The sequence below is a fragment of the Canis aureus genome, chromosome 21 (assembly GCF_053574225.1).
Source record: "Canis aureus isolate CA01 chromosome 21, VMU_Caureus_v.1.0, whole genome shotgun sequence".
Classification (NCBI taxonomy): Eukaryota; Metazoa; Chordata; class Mammalia; order Carnivora; family Canidae; genus Canis; species Canis aureus.
Window position 1 is genome coordinate 18,993,519 of NC_135631.1, and position 21,349 is coordinate 19,014,867.

At 39.6% G+C, this 21,349-nt stretch overlaps 1 protein-coding gene and 1 non-coding gene across 2 annotated transcripts; both read right to left on the reverse strand.

Annotated features, from left to right (window-relative positions):
- Positions 1 to 11,977: 11,977 nt before the first annotated feature.
- On the reverse strand, positions 11,978 to 12,080 carry LOC144293546 (U6 spliceosomal RNA). The gene has a single exon (XR_013360755.1). It is a non-coding gene; the product is annotated as a U6 spliceosomal RNA (small nuclear RNA).
- Positions 12,081 to 16,562: 4,482 nt separating this feature from the next.
- Positions 16,563 to 17,556, reverse strand: LOC144293420 (olfactory receptor 10V1). Its single transcript, XM_077864505.1, has one exon. The coding sequence runs from the start codon at positions 17,554 to 17,556 to the stop codon at positions 16,627 to 16,629; it is 930 nt and encodes a 309-aa protein (XP_077720631.1). The 3' UTR covers positions 16,563 to 16,626.
- Between the last annotated feature and the right edge of the window lie 3,793 nt (positions 17,557 to 21,349).

Genomic DNA, 21,349 nt, shown 5'->3' on the forward strand with positions numbered 1-21,349 from the left:
CTTGGATATTCCACAAGTCATATCTACCAAGTCAATCCGTGGTTTGAGTTTATTTACCAGAAAATAAGACACATGAACTCTATAAAACATCTACTCTTTTAATTTTAGCTTTGAGAACAGGAAACTGGAAGACATAACGACTTTCAGAGGGACAAAAAAAAATAAGCTTTATTTTGTGAAATCCCAGAATGTGAAACAAAAACCAATAAGAAGAAATTATAGAAAGATAGCCTTTAGTTCTATAGAAAAGGAATATTGTTATTGGTTCTGGGTAAAATGAAGTAAGTGTAATCTACCCTGTGTCTGCCAATGAATACAGCTATAAAACTTGGGCAGAGAAAAAGGAGCAGCCATTTGAGGACTCTGAAAAGCAAATAGTGACAGGTAGTTCAGGAAAGAAGGCCAGACTTAGCAGTACAGCTGAACTGGTGGTTGGTTTGCCCCCTTCTGTTGCCTCTCTTACGTCCTCTGGCTGAACTCAAGGCAGCCTGAAACCCAGAAGTGGGCATTGGCATGGATAGACCGGGCTCCCAGAGGAACCATCTAGTTCAGACTTGAGAACTGAGAACAGGATCCTCTACTGGTGACGATGACAACAGTGGGGCCCACAGGCACCAGAAACTCAAGGGGAAGGTACCTTTTTCTCCAAAGAGCTTGTTGTCTCTAGAAGGTGAACCCCTGTGGATTTTTTTTTCTGTCCTGTCTTCCTGTTATTTGGACTCAGACCTGCATGCAGTCAAGGGAAACTCCCTTCAGAGTAGGTAAATAAAGCCTCAGCCTTCTGACCAAGCAGGGAGAACCCAGGGAAGTGGAAAGTACCAGGGAGATTTTACAGACGGAGGAGCTAGGGAAAGTGATCCGATACAGTTTTTTATGAATTCCTAGGTCACAAATGGGTGGAAAGGATTCCAAACAGCATACTAGAGACTTCGAGAACTTAGACACAACTAAGAGAGAAACCACTTTCCGTGTGCCAGACTGATCACTGGGTAGAACCCATGTGGAACATATCTGAATATCACATTAAAGGCTTTGAAAATGGAACTAACATTGAAATCACAACAAAAGGGAAGGGGGTGATGGTGGTAAAAAGAATTTCCAACCTCTTGAATCTAATAACCAGAGAAAATTACTGAGACTAGTGTTGAAAGCAACCCTGCGAGCTCTAGTCCCTGGAAGAGAATGAGGATGGGGAACAGGTGGTAAAGATTCGGGGATTGCCATCAAATGTTGATTCCTTCCCAAATGGACTACTTTCTAGAGCAGTGGATCAGAATCGCATGGAAGGCTCATGAAAACTCAGATCACTGGGTCCTACCTTCTCCTACTTCTGATTGAATAGATCTGGGTTGGGGCCTGAGAATTTACATTTGCAACAGATTCACAGATGATATGGATGCTTCTGTCGTGGGACCTGCACTTTGAGGGTCACTGTTGTCAAATAGCATGGTAGAGGAACCAACGTGGTTTCAAGCGCATATCATTAATTGGAATAATTGAGAAGCTAGCCAGGAGCCTCTGTGACTTAACATTTTTGTCTAGCAGTTGTGGGTTAGATATTGAACACATACACACACGTGCATGCACACACCTTGGCTCCAACCCCAACTCTTAACTTCCAGAAACAGCTACTTCTACTTCCCTCTTCCTTTTATTCATTTCCTCCCCCTCTACCCTCTCATCCTCCCTCCTCATTCCTTTTTCTTCTTCTCAAGCAACTACTTTGCTAGCTATTGAAAAAGAAATATGAAATATGTGATTTTTCTGACCCCCAGGGGCAACAAGAATTCTTTCTCCTTATTTGCTTCCCACCCTCTTCCTCTTCCCCTTTCTTCTCCTCCCTCTCTCTCTGCTTTACCTCCCTTCTTGCTTGTTTTGGATACAGTAATAAAACATAGTTGGAATTTTCAACAGAACAATGAGAATTCTCATCAGACTGATGACTCAGAAGAAGCCCCAGAGTTTTTCCTCCAGTAATTATTCACAAGTTGTTGCAACACGGGACAGTGGATTCCATTGCTCATAGATACCGTAATGCCTTTTGGCTCATTTAGTAGCTGGCCACCTATTCCCGAGTTTTCCAGGTGAAAAAATGAATCTATGGATGGGATTCAATGGCTCATTTACAATTTTTGTAAACTGAATATACATGGTATGTACATAAAGAGATCAATCTCTAGAAAATCAGACTAAAAAGTCCTTGTATTTGCAATGAAGCCCACCACCTCAACACTGGATGCTCCTTCTGTACTTTTTTGGTCTTTGAGATTTGGGCAGAAAGAGAGAGAACTTGAGAAAGATAACAGAAACTAGTTTTACCAAGCCCTACAAAAAATAGGAAATAATCCTTTTGAATGTCAAGAAAGAAAACAAAAACTATATTCAGTCTTTCTGAAATTGAGAAACAAAGAATTTGTTTTCTTTTCCCAATTTTCCTTTTTAGAAAAATATCCACCAATAAAACTGTTCAGCCTACCTACATAAACAGCATCATAACACTGTGCCTGAATTTAATGACCAAAGTAGTAGAGAAACTTTATGTACAAAAAAAAAAAAAGTTCATTATGTCATATTGCAAAACTGGAAATATCTAAAATGTTTGGTTTTGGGGCATAGTTTGATTCTTTGTATTAATTGGCTATTGCTGCAAAAAAATGTCATATAACAAACAAATCCCAAACCTAGTGACTTGTAAGTACTTATTTATTTTCTTATATTTTTACTTGTTTATACAGGTGATTTTATGTCAGCTGGGGTGGCTCTGCTTCAGGTTCCAGGTTGGCTAAACTTGGATCCAGGCTTTAGATTATGTTCAGGTCTGCTGCACATATCTTGTTTTGGAATCATGAGTCAGCTGCTTCCTGGGACATGCTTTTCTCATTGTGATACAGGAAGGCGAGGGGATTAGTCAAACTAAGCAAGCATGTCTGAAACTTGTGTGCCAACATGTCCATTAGGATTCCATTGGTCAGTAAGTCACGTGACCAATGTCAATGGAATCAGCCAATTTACTCTGCCACTGGTTTACATGGCAGAGGGAGAGAGGAAAGAATTGAAAACAACAACCTAAATCTACACTTTTCCAATCACATGATGAGATGCTTGCTTTGTTAAAAACTTTGTTATTGTGGATAGTGTCAAAATGTCAAAAAAGCTAGAAGAGCGTAATGAACCCCCATGTATCCATTTATCATCCATTTATCCATTTTACTAGTTATCAACTCTTGGCTACCTTTCTTTCGTTTATATTTCCATTCACTTCCTTGATTGGATTATTTGATCACCTAAATCTCATGCACTTTAGGATATATCTCTGAGATATTAAAAATTTTTTAATGATTTTATTTATTTATTAGAAAGAGAGCATGAGTGGAGGAGGAGGCAGAGAAAGAGGGGGAGAAGCAGACTCCTCTCTGAGCAGGGAGCCCAGTCAGGGCTCGATCCCAGGACCCTGAGATCATGACCTGAGCTGAAGGCAGATGCTTAACTAACTGAGACACCCAGGGACCCCTGAGATAATTTTTTAGAAAAAGCATAGCCACAATCCCTTTAACATAATTTCTGAGGAACATGCTAGAAATAAAATCCTGTAAGAGAGCACAAGTAATAATTTCTCTGACATTGGCTGTAGCAACATTTTTCTAGATATGTCTCCTAAGACAAGGAAAACAAAAGCAAAAATATACTATTGGACTACATCAAAATTAAAAAAAAAAAAACTTCTACACAGAAAAGAAAACAACAAAACAGAAAGACATCCTACTGAATGGGAGAAGATATTTGCAAACAATTTATCCCATAAGGAATTGGTATCCAAAATGTTTGAAGAACTTGTATACAACTCAACACCAAAAGCAGAAATCCAGTTAAAAATTGACAGAAGACATTTCCCCAAAGAAGACATACAGATGGCCAACAGACACACAAAAAGATGCTCAACATCAATTATCATCAGGGAAATGCAAACCAAAACCACAATGAGACATCTCATGCCTGTCAGAATAGCTAAAATCAAAAACAAAAGAAATGAGTGTTGGTAAGGATGTGGAGAAAAAGGAACCCTTGTGCAGGGTTGGTGGGAATGCAAACTGGAGCAGCCACTGTGGAAGACAGTATGGAGGCTCCTCAAAAAGTTAAAAATAGAATTAGCATATGGAGGCTCCTCAAAAAATTAAAAATAGAATTCTTCTACCAGATATTTACTCAAAGAATGTGAAAACACTAATTCAAAAAGATATATGCACCCTTATGTTTTTTGCAGCATTATTTACAAAAGCCAAATTATGGAAGCAGCCCAAGTGTCCTTCAGTAGATGAATGGAGGGCAGCCCGGGTGCTCAGCGGTGTAGCGCTGCCTTCAGCCCAGGGTATGATCCTGGAAACCCGAGATCGAGTCCCATGTTGGGCTCCCTGCATGGAGCCTGCTTCTCCCTCTGCCTGTGTCTTTGCCTCTCTCTCTCTCTCTCTGTTTCTCATGAATAAATGAATAAAATCTTAATAAAAAAGATAAATGGATAAAGAAGAAGTGGTGTGTATACCATGGAATACTACTCAGCCATAAAAAAGAATGAAATCTTCCTGTTGCAACAACGTGGATGGATCTAGAGGGTCTAATGCTGAGTAGAAATGAATCAGTCAGAGAAAGGAAAATACCATATGATTTCACTCATGTGGAATTTAAGAAACAAAGTAAGTGAACAAGGAAAAAAAAGACCAAAAAGTTTCTTAAATAAAAAAAAGAACATGATAGTTATCAAAAACTGTATCTATAAAAGGTTTGTAATGACATAGGAAGTGAATATAATTTCTAGTGAAACAAAGATCATGTATACTTAATTACAAGTATGTTAAAAATATGCTGTTCAAGAGAGCAAATGGAAATTTAACAAAATGTTAAAAGCAGTTGTTTTTTAGTGCTGGAAATAAAGTGGATTTTTAAAGAACATTTTATTTTTATTCATTTAAACACTTTCTTTAATAATCATGGATTGTTTTTATAATGAAAATAATGTCAATTATTAAATTTTTTTATTTTTTAATAGAGATTTTATTTATTTATTCATGAGAGACAGAGAGAGGGAGGGAGAGATATAGGCAAGGGGAGAAGCAGGCTCCCCATGGTGAGCCTGATGCAGTACTTGATCCCAGGACCCTGGGATCACAACCTGAGCCAAAGGCTAAAGACAGACACTCAACCACTGAGCCACCCAGATGCCTTGACAATAATGTCAAATTTAAATTTAAACATGAGCTTAAGTTGCTGGGCAAGTTAGGTTACTTACTTGGATATTCAACCTTCCCTGATAGTCCTATTAGTTTACAGCAAAGGAAGCACAAAAAATTAGAAAGAGTCACATACTTGCCATTAGAAGAGCTGGGGTAAATCACTCACACTCTGGTGTACTCTATAATTTAATATAATATAATTAATATGACAAAATGACAAACTTGGAACATTTTGATCTTGAGGATCAAATGCATGTGAGGACATTCTGTAAATGGAAATTTGCTATGCAATTGAAAAATATTACTATTATTTCTGAGACCAAATTCTTAGCTAGAACCTAGGGTTGAAAGCCATAATATCATGTTCCAGACAGCCAACTATGGGAAACTGTCATATTCTTCTGCTTCTTATGAGTCAGTTAGTTGGAAAGAGCACTGGGCTAATAACCCAGTTGGCCTGAGGTCTCGATCTGGTGTCACCACTTACTGACCTGGTTACTTTCTGAGAGTTCTTCTGACTTTTTTGTTGTTGTTGCAAAAATTAGGAAGCCATGTTAGGTAATCTCTAAGGGCCCTCCATATAACACATATCATTGGTGGCAAAATGACTAATGCAAAATTCTGGAACTGAAAAGTAATTTTTCACAGAACGCATAATGCCAGCATTTGCTTACAGTCATTAGGTTGATTTGTTTACTGTCTCTCTAGGTTGATATTTGGTGAGAAGAAATGGACCAATTATAATGTGGAAGCCAAGTTTTCATAAAGCAGACGACAGAGTAAATTATGGACTTTTATATTTAGAGCTATGCAATACATCCAAACAGATCATTTTGGGAACTTTTATGCTGCCTTCAGTGTGAGCTGGACTTAACCAGAACATTTAAGTTGAAGTTTGCTTCTGTCTCCCACTCACTAGGTGACCTTGGGCAAATGTCTTCACTATCTCGATGCTCCATTTCTCAATCTAACAAATGGATGTTATAATGTCAGTTTAATAGGGATTCTATTGATGAATGAATAAAATAAATGATAAAATTATCATTTTTATCCTTTATTCTTGGAATAGCTTTATATATGAAAAAGTTCTGTAGATAGCAAAGTCTCTGACATTTGAAGGGGAAGTCATCTGGAAATATAACATTGTCTGTGTTCACTCATCTTAATGAAGGAAGCTGGTAAAGGGAATAATCAAAGCCCATGGGTATTTAAAGAAGAAGGGAACAAAAGAAATAATTAGTTTCAAAACCTGGACAAGAACTAGCAATGGAAGTTGGAGTTTTGAATGTTGACATTGGAGCTAGAGATTTGTCAGGAGACCAGGGCTTCAGCTCAATAATTATCTGCTCCCCAGATTCATTACCCTGGGGCTTATTAAATGAAGTTAGGACCTTTAGGGATATATATGTGGGCATGATATAATAATTCTCAAATGACACTGTGTGACCTGAAGGCATAATCATCAGCCTCAAGAATAAAGTTGTATTTGTTTAAAATTACCTGTAGCAAAGAGAACTCGGATAATAACTGGAAATAAAGACTCAACGCACATCCAAATGAAGGATACCTGTTCCCAAATACTGGGGCCAATACTTGAGAGAGATTTTCTTGTTTCATGTATTGGCACAATACATTTTTAAGACTGCACAATTTTATATTCTTTTTCCTCCTTCTCATGTCTTAGAGAGCCATGATTGATTATTGTATCTTGATTATTTTATTTCTCAGATTCTTGATACCTTGAAAAAAGGAACTATACTGTCTTTTTAAATGTTTATTTCCTAAAATAAACATTTTCCTAAAATAAACAGTGCTATTAGCTCCTCATGGCAGTCCAAATGTCAACCTCGCTCTCTCTCTGGTGCTCCTCTCCAATTCTTATCCTAGGAAACTCTAGCTCATCTCTTCATGTGCTCCAGTGCAACAACTGCGAAGGCTTGGTCGGTTATTCCAGGCTGCAATCCACTTCCCCCCTACCCCATGCCTCTCACAGGACTTTTTTCATATTTCACTCTTGGCCTTTATTGCACCAAATCATGATGGTTTGTTACCATGTTTGTTACCCCCTCTAGACTGTGAGTTACTTAGAAGAGCATATCTTTTCCATCTTTAGGTCTCAGGATCTCATATAATATCTGATGTTAAGTATGGAGTAAAGTTAGATATTGGAGGCACTCGGTGCCTGAATTCTTTTTTTTTTTTTTAAGGTATTATTATGTGGCAGAGAGAGAGCATGAACAGGGGGAGTGGCAGGCAGAGGAAGAGGGAGAAGCAGGCTGCCTGCTTAGCAAGGAGGCCTATGCAGGGCTCTAAGCAGGGCTCCATCCCAGGACCCTGGGATCATCACCTGGGTGGAAGGCAGTGGCTTAATTGAGTGACCCCCCAGGCACCCCTGAATTCTTGATTTTTTGACCCACATCTCTTCTCTGAATTGGATATATGTTTAAAAGACCGAGCCAATGGGTTTCTGGGTGGCTCAGTTGGTTAAGCGTCTGCCTTTGGCTCAGGTCATGATCTCTGGGTCCTGGGATGGACATTGGACTCCTGGCTCAATGAGAAGTCTGCTTCTCCTTCTCTCTCTACCTCTCCCTTCTGTTCATGCTGTCTCTGTCTCAAATGAATAAATAAAATCTTAAAAAAAAAGACCAAGCCAAGAAAAGTCTTGTGATGATCATTCATTTTTTTGCTTGCTTTCTGTCTCCTCCATTGCACCTTCGTTTCTTTCATTTTTCTTCTTCTCTCTAATAGATAAAAATATTCACAGTCTAAAAAGTAAAGCAGGGATCCCTGGGTGGCGCAGCAGTTTAGCGCCTGCCTTTGGCCCAGGGCGCGATCCTGGAGACCCGGGATTGAATCCCACGTCGGGCTCCCGGTGCATGGAGCCTGCTTCTCCCTCTGCCTATGTCTCTGCCTCTCTCTCTCTCTCTGTGACTATCATAAATAAATAAAAATTAAAAAAAAGTAAAGCAATGAATTATAACCTATTCATGATTATATGCTGGTATAAATATGTAACTGAATAAAAATTTAAATGAGGGAGCATAGGCAAGTCTCCCATACCACACAATTCCAAATAATTTATGTAGATCTTCTATTCTCAGTTGGAGGAACATGACTCCCTACTCTCTATGTACGGGTTGAATATGATGACTTCCTCCCAAAGAATATGATGTGGAAAGGGAGAAAGAGAGTAGGTTTACACTGGAAAAACCTGAGAAATATTGCCTTTGCCAAGTGACTGAAGTAAACATCAATAGAGAAGTCATGTTTATAGTATGTACCCTTGATATAATGTGATGAGAATGACACGTTACCTCTGTGTCTTTCTTCCAAAAACCTGTAACTCCTTGTCTAAGCAGCAAGTTCAATTTGCAGGACCTTCTACAAAATACCTAACTAGGACTTCTCAAACTGCTACGATTATCAAAAATAAGGAAAGTCTAAAAAAACTCACAGCCAAGAAGGACCTAAAGAGATGTGACCAGTGAATGTAGTGTGGTATCTTTGATGGGATCCTTGAACAGAAAAAGGACATTTGGTAAAAAAATAAAAAATAAATAAAAATTAAAATAAAAAAATAAGGTAATATGAATAAAGTATGAGCTTTATGAGCTTTAGTTAGTGATGACATGTCAATGTTGGTGAATTGGTCAGGATGAATGTACTATAGTCATGTGAACAATGAGGGTCATTGAGTGCAGTGTGCACACTCTGAGTCTTACCTAAAGTAGATATTCTCCACTTGGTTACTTCCTATTACGTCACCATGGTCACTGCCTTCAGAGCAACTATCATAGTCTATCATGATCTTTTTTATTTGTTGTTTTTTTTTAATTTTTAAAAGATTTTATTTATTTATTCATGAGAGACACAGAAAGAGAGAAGCAGAGACATAGGCAGAGGGAGAAGCAGGCTCCATGCAGGGAACCTGATGTGGGACTCAATCCCGGAACTCCAGGATCACTCCCTGAGCCCAAGGCAGACACTGACTCAGCTTAATTGCTGAGCCATCCAGGTGTCCTGATCTTTTTTTTTTTTGTTTACCATCTGCCTCTCCCATTAGATTGTAAACTTTGCAAGGGCAAAGATCTTCTCTGTTCAATCTGCTGCATTCCCACTATGTTGAAGGTTGCTACACATAGTAGATGTTCAATATATAGCTGTTGAGTGAATGAAGGAAGGAATTATTGAGAGTTGTTACCATGACTTGAAGGATCATTGCAACTGAAGCAGAACTAACTCATTATTTCATGTTATAAATAAACTGTACTTCATGCTTTTTTCTAAAGGGAGGGAAAGTACCTTGATCTAGGCTCCATTTCTCCCTCTCTCTACTTCTTTTCTTCCTTGTTTCCTTTCTCCCCTCCCTCCCTAATTTCCTTCTTTCTTCCCTCCCTCCCTCCACCTTTCTTTCTTTCCTTTTTCTTTTCTTTCTTTCTCTCCTTCTATAATAAAAACAATAATTTCCCCAAGCATCCTGTGAAGGTAGCCTGGGGTTTCTTCTTGGATGGTGTATAACTAAAGGTGCTAACATGCATTTGTTCTTGCTGAGAAGTTTTTTCTTCTCTTCATCTCTTAACTGAGTCACCTGGAAGAAACACATATTATCATGGATGTATACCATAGGAAACTCAGATTTTTGCTATTGAGATGTCATTGAAGCAGAAGCGCCTAGCTACTAAGGGTAAAGAGGGTCTCTGTCCACAGCTGGGAGCCTCCTGACTCCTGGGATCCCTGAGAGCAAGGATATGACATAGAAGCTGGGAAACCTGAAAGTCACAAAAGAATAGTTGAATGGTAGACCCTGGGCATAGTGTGATATCCTACATGTTTCATGAGGAGCAGTGGTGGACATGTTAAGAAGGATGGTACTTTACGTGTTCTGTGCTAGTCTTTGAAGTATTTCTGTGCTTTGACTGGTGTGTTACATTTCTTCCATTAGGTTATTTAACCTGTAGTTCTCCTGATGATTTTTTTTTTGACTGCCATCTATTTACTGTGGCAAGTTTTGTGACATATTCAAAGATATATTAGTCATGGTGTCTACTGTCAATGAGGTCAGCATCTGACTTGGGAGATAAAACACAAAGGCATGAAATGTGACTTCGGTCCAATGCAAGATTAACTCTTGAAAGGGATGTTATCATAAAGGAGGGAGGGACAAGAAAAATAGCACAACGCTTTACAGTGGAGGCAGAAACTGAACTGGCCCGGAATGGATGGCTATAAATTAGTGATTAATAAATTATCTCAATATTTTTGAGATATCTAGGCATCAGGATAACAGAGATAGTTTCTCTCTCCAAAGAGGTCACAGTGAACTTAATGGAGATAAGTAAGCACACTACAGATGTTATAGATGCTGTGACGGAGTTATACACAAGATACAGAGGGAACATGGGAGAGGTGTGGTCAATAAAAAATATATCTCTTTAAAACATAGGTAACAGAGAAGAAAGGTGGTATATTACTCGGGTTTTAACCATCTTCCTGATTTTATTTATTTTTATTTTTTTAAAGATTTTATTTATTAAAATAAATAAATAAATAAATAAAAGATTGTATTTATTTATTCATAGAGACACAGAGAGAGAGGTAGAGACACAGGCAGAGGGAGAAACAGGCTCCATGCAAGGAGTCCAACGTGGGACTCGATCCCAGGTCGCCAGGATCAGGCCCTGGACTGAAGGCGGCGCTAAACCGCTGAGCCACCCGGGCTGCCTCAACCTCCTGATTTTAAACAGGAAGAATTGTATTCAGTGAAATAGATGCTTTTCAACTCATGGAAAGGATGGAGAATCAGGCCTAGGCTGGGACTCTAGGAAGACTCACAGCACAGAACCAGTCATGAGAAGAACCACCATATTCATCCAAGATTGTCTGGGGAATCAAGGAGTCCCCACTGATGGGATTTTTGGCTTCTGAACCATACCTCATCTGCTAGATTCCCAGCAGTAGATGGATGCCTCACACTTCGGGCACCTCTTTCTGTGGGTTACTCAGTTTTAATTCAGGTCTTGAGGGAGTGCATCTGATCGGTGGAAATTAAATACATCCTAAATTGCTAGGGAGTCTGGGAGTTTGTAGTTTTTTTAGGTCGTGAAGTATATGAAGACTCACCAGCTGGTGGTTGAAACAGATTGTGTGCACACCACATTGCCAAAGTTTCTAGGGCTGCACACTGACCTCAAATGGCAAAGGCCTAGTACTGTACCCTGGGTTGGAGGGCTGTCCAATTGGACTGGCAAATTAAAGATCAGCAAGTTGTCCCACACCAGTCAAACACATGGAGAAGATTCAAGATTGTAAATTATAATTAACACACACACAAACCCATAGCCAGTTATCTGCTGTCCCCACTGTTATTGTGCTCATGTTTTTTTTTATGTATTTATTTTTTATTGAGTTATAGTTGACCTATAACATTATATTAATTTCATGAATATGATTTGATATGAAATAATGATTTGATATTTGTATATATTGCGAAATGATCATCACAAGTCTAGTTAACATCTGTCACCACAGTTACAGTTTTTTTTCTTGTGATGAGAACTTTTAAGATCTTCTCTCTTAGCGACTATCAAATGTACAACTACAGTCACCATGTTGCACACTACACCCCCAGGACTTATTTATTTCATAACCGGAAGTTTGTACCTTTTGACCCCCTTCACCCATTTTGCCCACTACCCATCCCCTACCTCTGGCAACCACGAATATGTTCTCTGTGAGTTCCATCTTTTGTTTTTAAAAAGATGGAACTCCTCATGAATTTGCATGTCATCCTTATGCAGGCACCATGCTAATCTCAGTCTCATTCCAGTTTTAGTCCATGTGCTGTAAAGTAAGCACTCCTTTCTTTTCAAAGAATGAGAAAGTCACACAGCAACATATGACTTTTTTTTTAAGATTATTTACTTATTTATTTATTCGTAGAGACACACAGAGAGAGAGAGAGAGAGAGAGGCAGAGACACAGGCAGAGGAGAAGCAGGCACCATGCAGAGCCTGACGTGGAACTCGATCCAGGGTCTCCAGGATCATGCCCTAGGCTGCAGGCAGCGCTAAACCGCTGCATCACCGGGGCTGCCCAACATCTGGCTTTCAAAAGACCTCAGAATGAAACCACCTTTGGGAGGATGTGACTCCCAAGTCAGAGGCCCACAGAACCCCAGCACTCGGACTTTCTCTCCTACTTGGGAGGACACAAGGCACCTGCTATCCCATTTGGTCATGCCCACATTGTTCATTTTCACTTGCTGATTGGGTAGCAGCTAAAAATCTATTACCATGGGGGTAAGAAAGCGCCACAGAAGCCTGTCCAAGGTGAAGAGAAATGGCCCAAGCATAGACAGAAGTGAATAGAAAGTGGGGGAATTAATGAATCAAAGTCAGTGCTTGTGGATATCTTAGATTTTAACAAGTTTAATCCTCTTATTTTGTAGATACTGGGATGAAGGCTTGAAGGAGGAAAATGACTTTCCTAGGTTACAGCTTCTAGAAACCATGTCTCCATGTCTTCATGTCTTCAGTCTCATGATACTCCTTTCAGAGAAGCATGGTGTAGTTGCTTTGATGCCACATCTATTCCCTGATGCCCATTCCAATAATTCACAACTCTTCTCATCTTTCACAGTCCTCCAGGTTTCTGTCCTGCTTTCCTCTGTCAGTCCTATCCTCATGTCCTCGTGGGATATCCTCCCATCCTCAGTTGAGGACATCCCCGCATCCTTAATCCTCATAATTTATTTTTCTAATGTCTTCAGACTCACTTTTTCTTCATTATCCTCTTTCCTCTTCTAAACACTGCAATACTATAAAAGGATGAAAGAAACATCCTTTTAAGTTTGTTTGGGATTTTCTTCTAGGAATAATTGTGGAGTATGCCTGTCCCTTTGGCTCTTTATTTTTGGAATAAAGAGGAGCAGCATTGGGACACCTGGGTGGCTTAGTGGTTGGGCATTTGTCTTTGGTTCAGGGCATGTCCTGAGATCCAGAGATAGAGTCCCATGTCAGGCTCCCTGTGAGGAGCCTGCTTCTCCCTCTGCCTGTGTCTCTGCCTCTCTCTCTGTGTCTGTCATGAATAAATAAATAAAATCTTAAAAAAAAAAAGAACAGCATCAATAGCATCCACTGTGCAGCAAGTGAAAGTTATAAATTCTCAAAATTTTTCTTTGAATGATGGCAGTTTAAAAATATCCTTGCTAAAATTAGGTTAAATATGGCAAAGTGTATGATCTTCTTTTAATATGCTGTAATAATAGCTACCCACTTCCTTCAGACAGATATTTTATAGTTCCCATTTATATTTCTTATTATCTGTAAGTGTTAGGGAACACAGGACTTACAGATATAGAATCAAATAAAACACTAAAAAATTAGTAGTAGCAATAAATGTTTCAAAAAAGTTTTTAATAAGAATATATATTTATCAGTAATATTAAAAAAATCTGAAAACCAGAAAAGAATAATCTCTGAAGGAAGTCCTGTTCAATTCCACAAATATTTATGAAGTACAAGTGGTACTTGGAAGCAGTGAAGGATACAAGTGGTAGAAAAAGGGTAGAACACAATCCCTTTGTATAAAGAACATAAAATTTTTATGAGCAGCAAGACACCCTTCTTAGATATAATTTATCTCTTCATAGTAAATCAGCTGAATCTCACAAATGCTAGCCACTGCACTAGATGCTGGGAATTCAAGGATAAATGGCATATTCTCCATTCCCAAGGGACTCACAACTATTGAAATATTTCTTTTCCCATTCAGATGAAGATATAAAAAAATTATAAACAATGGTTTTCAAAACAATAAGATAGCCATTGCAATGCGAATCCCTAATACAATTCTGGAAATGCATGATTGAATAGGTAATTTATAGACATTTTTAAAAGCCTGATGATTACTGAGAGCCCACAGAAGTGACCCAAGATAAATCATGCCAAATACACTTCACTTTTCAAATAAGGCTTTTAAATGGTTAGCTTTATATCAGTACTGTAGTGTATTTTGATTGTCTGAAAAGATTTGATAGGCTTCCCATGATATCCCTCTTGGAAAGATGTTTATTATGGATTGGATAGTGAGTTGGTTAATTTTTGATGCAAAAATCACCACTTCAAACTAAATGACTTACAATATCAAACAATTTATTTTCCCATGTTTCTGTGGGTCAACATTTTAGGCTTGTTCGGCTGGCTGGTTCTTTTGCTGGAGTCACTAATGTGACTGTAATTATCTGGTAGATCTACTGGCTGGTCAACGGAACCTCCTTGATGGCTTATCTCTAGGTGTCATCCTAGCCCCAACTTCTTCATGTGGCAGTCTCAAGGCAGAAGAGAAGACAGACACCAAAGGTAAGTGTAAGCCTATATGTCCAACATATTTGCTAATGTCCCATTGGCCAAAGGAAGTCACATAGCCATGGGGGAGGGGAGCCATCCAGAGGCATGGATCCACTGAGAAGGTCATAATTGTGACACTGTACCACCAGTGGTATTAACTGAGCCCATGTCTAGCTAGTTGGACAACAATTCCCAAATAGGAGGACTACTATAGATGCTCATTTATTGTATTTTATTCTGAATATTGGTTAATGATTTGGGCAAAGGAAATGGAAATATGATTGTAATTTTGACCATGCCACAAAACTATGAGGAATAATATATAAATCCTGAAGATGAATTTAGCAGTTCAGACCACTTGGCCCAAACCAATAAAAAACAAAACAAAACAAAACAAATATATCAGTGTTAAGTGAAAAATTCTATAGGGGCACCAGAGTAGCTCAGTTATTTAAGTGTCGGACTCTTGATTTCAGCTCAGATCATGATCTCAGGGTTGTGAAATTGAGTCCCGCATTGGGCTCTATGCTGGGCATGCAGCCTGCTTAAGATTCTCTCTCTCTCTCACTCTCCCTCTGCCCCTCCACTCATACCCTCACTCACTTGCTCTCTTTCTCTTAAAAAGAAAAGGTCCTACATGTATGTTAGAAAAAAAAATTGTGGTCAGACAGAATTGAAAGTCATATGAAGTGATATGGAGATTTTATTTGATACCAAATTTATGAGAGACCAAATGATTAAGGTGAATTGATAGAAATGTGGTTCACAGGTCATGAAAAGTAACAGTTCCTCAGAACAAAATATTCCCAGTGCATTGTATTTATTTCTGGGTAAAAACCTGTAGAAGGATATGGAGCTTGGGGAAATCTAGAAGGTGACTGGTGTGTACATTTAAATATGATCTCCTGGAGAGAAAACTCTAGATGGAGTATTTGCTCTAGAGAAAAGAAGACTAAAGACTTAAAGAAGATACAAAATCTGTCCTAATACTTGGGAGACCTGTCAGGGAGAAGAAAGCTCTAGAGGGCCAAAATAGGATCAGTGGGAGGAAGTTGCTTATAGATGGATTTCAAACAAGTATGTGGTACTTTAACAACCTGAGTAGTTCAACAAGGAATGTGATGTCTTAGGAGTTAATGATCTCTCTTCTTGAAAGCTCAAGCAGAGTCTGGAACACTGAGCTGATGTAGGAGGGGTTCTTGAGGAGTCAAGATTCAATGAGGCCCATTTCCTTCTTTCCCCATATCTTCACTTACTGAATTAAATAACATTTTCTTCCATCATTATTACCCTTTTTATTGCTGGGGTGCTCTTTAAAAGTTACGAATAGAATCATGACTTTTCATTTTGGTTAACAACACAAAAAACACCTAAAAAAAAAGGAAAGAAAAACATCCCTCTTTCTTTGCCCAATATTATTGTGTGAAGATAGCTTACGCTTTAGATATTTATTTATTTATTTATTTATTTATTTATTTATTTATTTATAATTTTAAAAAATTCTTTTTTAGAGAAGGAGAGAAGAGGACAGGAGGGGTAGAGGAAGAGGGGGAGAGAGAGAATCTTAAGCTTTACATTGTGGGCTCAGTCTCGCGACCCTGAGATCATGACTTGAGCCAAAATCAAGATTTGGACACTTAAACCAACTGAGCCTCCCAGGTGCCCCTAGATTTTTAAATACTTGTGTTTTCATCTTGGTTACACCTTTTTTTTTTTTTTTAAAGCCATTTTAGTTTCCTTTTCTAAAGCATGAAGGCAGTGGTTCTTACTATGGGCTAAGTGAGATAACCCATATAAAGTGCCTAGTATACAGCAGGTGTCCAATAAGTGTTGGTGCTCCCCCATCCATGCCCAGGACATCACACTGCCCTCCATGACACAGCTTTGTTTCAATGACACAGCAGCATTCATCTCTGGTGATCCTAGAAGGGTGGGCCGTGTTCCAGTTTGCTGAGGACATTCCCAGCTCAGGCATGTTGTCCCAGCATAGTTATTAATAGTATCCCCATTTACTCTCAAGCATCCGACTTGGACAAGTCAAGGGATCATCCTCTCTAGAACTTCCTCAGTGCCCTCCTTAGGGCATCTTTCAGTTCCCTGTTCCTCATACTGTAGATCAAGGGGTTTAAAATGGGAGTGATGAAAGTGTAGACCACAGACACCACCCGGCCCATCTCAGGAGAGTAGCTGGACCGGGGGGACAAGTAGATAAAGCTGGTGCAGCCATACTGCAGGAGGACCACTAAGATGTGGGAGGAACAGGTAGAGAAGGCTCGGTGGCGCCCTTCTGCTGACCGGATCCGTAAAATGGCTGCCATGATGAAGATGTAGGAGGTGGAGATTAAGGACAGGGGGACGCTCAGGACGATGAAGCTGATGATGTACAGGGCAGTCTGGTGAGTGTGTGTGTCTGCGCAGGCCAGGCGCATGACTGCAGGCATGTCACAGTAGAAGTGGTGGATCTCGTTGTGGCCACAGAATGGGAGATGGAAGATTAAAATAGTCAGCGGCAGCGACAGCAGGAACCCCAGCACCAGGGACCCGACCATCAGCTCCACACACAAGGGCCAGCTCATGATGCGGGTGTATCTCAGAGGGTAACAGATTGCCACAAACCGGTCGTAAGCCATGACGGCTAGCAGGACACAGTCAGCTCCACCCAAGAAGACGAAGAAGAACATCTGGGCCCCACATCCGGGGATAGAAACAGGAGTTTTGCCCATTGAAAGGAGGTTTGCCAAAGCCAGTGGGGCAATGGCAGAGGTATAGAAGATTTCCAGGACTGCCAGGTTAGCCAGGAAGAAGTACATGGGGATGTGGAGGGAGGGGTTGATCTGGACAAGGACTGCAATTGTGGTGTTTCCACCGAGGCTGGTCAGGTACATCACCAGGAAGGCCACAAAAATCCCCACCTGGATCTTGGGGTCAGCTGAGAATGGGCGAAAGAAGAACTGTATCTTTGCAGTTTTATTTATTTCTTCCATGGGTAGTGTATTTGGTCTGAAAAAGGAAAGATGACATGCGTCTCTAGGCACATCCCATGCAATATGATGCGTTTGCAACTCCCCTGGTTGGTGTTAGAGCACTTTCTGAGGTACCTCAGTGATTGTGTGCACACTTTCAAGTTAGCGCAGATCCTGGAATATTCTAATTCACATGCTTGCCACCCCTCGCCTTTCCTCCTCTACCCTCAAGTACCAAAGCCTGAGAAATCCTCAGTGATGGGGATTCGGATGCTCTTTGCTTTGATGCTGGTGCCTAGCACAGTGCCCGATATAGAAAGTTTTCCAGGGAGTGTTTGCTGAATGAATTAATGAGGTTCAAAGTTACAAAATGGATAAAATAGGGTATTAGTTAATTATGTGAAACCTGAAACAAACACGTTTTAGGAAAGTTTAATTGATTAAAATTGATTGATTTAAAGAGAACCGTGGTACTGCTACATTGATATTACAGCACAAACTTCAATTTAGCTTAACACCAAGAGATGTTATTGATTCATCCTGCTTCCCCTCCTTAATCCAGTTTATTCCTAAATACTGATAGTTTGTCCTTCAAAAATTTCTTGTATCTATTGCCTTGGTCCTTTCCCACTGTCCCAGTCAGTTCTACCCATTGTTATCTTACATTTGGGTTCTTGGGATAGCCTCCTATCTCTACTCCCATTTTTCTTCCTCTTCCCTTCATCATCCATTCTGTTCACCATGATCACATTATCCATCTGCTTTAATGCCTCCTGTTGCTTACATGACAAACTTCGTGCCTCTCTGCTGATTATTCCAGTGTCTCTTGGACCTGATTTATGCTAATTGTACTATAGCCCCAATTATCCCTGTCATGTACCATGTGGTCTACTCATTGGCCTCTTCTCCATCATTCTTCTTCCTGTTTCATATCCTGTTCTCCTTCCAGTTAGAAATCTTATCTTCTCCCTTTTGCCTAATCCAGATGCTGTCCAACTTCCAAATTCTAGGTCATGTTATTCTTCTGTGATGTCCTCCTAGACCACTCCAGTTTAAATCTTTCTCTCTTGTCTCTGAAATTCTGTGTTGCTTAGAGTGTTATGATTTTAGTGCTAATCCACTGTCTTTTACTTTATCTACATGTTCTGTCCCAACGTATATTCCAGGTTCCCTGAAGACAGGGTATCTTATGACAAATTGTCATTTATTCCATGTTAAGTGCTAGGCATGGTGAAAAATGACTTATATGCATTAGTTCCCTTATTCCACAAACTACTTAGGAGGCCTATACTATTATCACCCCATTTTACAGATGAAGACATAGGCTTAAAGAGGTTAGGAAATTTTTGAAGTCGCACAGTAGAAAGTGGGAGAGCCAGGATTTGAATAGTTTACTTGACCACAGACTTTATTTAATCTTGGTTCATACTACACCATCTCCCTCAATAGTACTTCATATTTCCTACGTGGCTTTGTTATTTGATTATATTTCAGCTATTGGTAGAACTCCAGATGGTCTATCATAAAAAGAGCATCTAAGATCTGAGGCCAAAAATGTTAGATTACAGTATTTTCAGACTTGAGAGGCATAATTACAGTCTAGACTATTGTTTTATCTAGTAAATGCTTCCCCCAACAATGCAACAAAAAGAGTTTCTCTTGTTTCTTTTCTTTTTAAGATTTATTTATTTATTTTAGAGAGACAGAGAGAGGGCATGAGTGGGAGGGGCAGAGGGAGAGGGAGAAAGAGTCTTAAGCAGACTCGGCACTGAGCTCAAGTCCTGATACAGTGCTTGATCTCATGACCCTGAGATCACGACCTGAGCCAAAACCAAGAGTCGGATGCTTTGATTGCACCACATAGGCACTCCTCCCTTTTTATATATATATATATATATATATATATATATATATATATATATATAAGGAGCAGGGAGAAAGGGGTTGGTTAAAAACTATGATATTTGGGTGAAGATGGAGGGAGAGTGTCTCAAAGCAGCCTTCCTGAATGAAGGAACAAAGAAAAGGTCCTCCATGACACAGCACCCAGGATCCTGAGTGATGCCCAAAGGGTTTTCATAGGAACCTGCAGTTTCAGTTTCCTGACTTCTGGTGGCTAAGAATCTAGTCCTCGGGGATCCCTGGGTGGCTCAGCAGTCTAGCGCCTGCCTTTGGCCCAGGGCGTGATCCTGGAGTCCCAGGATCGAGTCCCACGTCAGGCTCCTGGCATGGAGCCTGCTTCTCCCTCCTCCTGTGTCTCTGCCTCTCTTTCTCTCTATGTCTACCACGAATAAATAAATAAATAAATCTTAAAAAAAAAAGAATATAGTCTTCAAACTCACACAATAGCTTTGAAGCAAACCTATGTAGGTGATACAAATGAATAACTCATTTCATAAGGAACTAGAGATGAAAAGTCCCAGTGGTGACTTCTGCTCATTTTTTCCCCTCAGTTACCACCTCTTGAGCTTAGGAAGTCCATCCAACCTCTTGGGCACAAATCTACCTATAATCTCAAAGCATTTTGTCTAACTGCAATGCATAGGCTGCATTGGCTTCATTTTATTACAAGGTCTAGGAAAGGGAAGAGGAAATTAAATGTAGAGAAATACTATGAAATCCACCATTCTGAATAAGAAATCCAAGTACCACATTATCCAGTATACTATCTAAAATATTCTCTTCTTTTTTTTTTTAAGGTCTTATTTATTTACTTGAGAGAAAGAGAGAACAGGAGCGGGGGCGGGAGGGGCAAAAGGAGAGGGAGGAGCAGACTCCCCTCTGAGCAGGGATACCACTGTGGGGCTCGATCCCAGGACCCCGGGACCAGGACCTGGGCCGAAGGCAGATGCTTAACTGACCAAGCCACCCAGCTGGCCCTCTCTTCATTTCTTTATGCAAAAGTTCCTCACTCATTGTGGTCTCTTCATTGTGACAAGATAAAGATGTAAGTTAGGTTCCATCTGGAAGCTACACCAACGTTAAGTTATGTGAAGTGCCTTTGTCATTACAAAGAAGAATCCAGCTAGACACATTTCACAAGATGGCCTGGAACTTTCAGCTATTCCTTCTATATGATGCCAAAATTTTGAAGCAAATGTTGAGCACGATGCAAGCAGATAACTGAATGTTTCACTAATTATTCTTTATATTAATCTGGGGTGATGGTGGTGGTTGTTTGGATTGATGCATGCCTCCTAAACCAGAATGTGTATATTCTACAGGGCACACAAAGCTCTGTCCAGGACAAAATGAAGTTCCAGGATCAGCATGGTGCAGGTTTCTTAAAAGGTCAATTTTAACTTGAAAATTTTTGGAAAATTATTTCATATAAAAAAGTGGAGATAATATACATTGAAGGAAGATCTACATGAATTTTGAGAGATAAAAACATAAGATTTCCAAGAGATTTCTTACTTGTGGTTGCTCACCAAGTCCTTAGGAATATAAATCATCTCTCATGCTAATTAATTAATACTTAAGTAGAAAAGTTTTAGATGTACTGGTTTAGACTATAGATTGGCTATTCCCCAGAGAAAAATAATTTTCCAGACTTCCCAAATATACAATTTTGATTTGGAACAGCCCCTCCCTTATTATTCCAAAGAAAACAACCGAAATGGTAGTCAACACTTTCTAAGATAAGTATGGCTCAGAGAAAACTCCCAGAGGACAGTTAGTTTTTGGAAAGATTGTTTATCATCACCTGAGACTGTTTGCCATCATGCAATGAAGAACATGGTTCTTTGTCCTTCATTTATTTCCTGCCCAAGTTGACTAGCATCCCAGAAGGTCACGGATGCTCACAGAATCA

Bases quoted from the DNA above. Each gene is read 5' to 3' on its own strand.
- LOC144293420 (XM_077864505.1), bottom strand. From the start codon at position 17,556: ATGGAAGAAATAAATAAAACTGCAAAGATACAGTTCTTCTTTCGCCCA.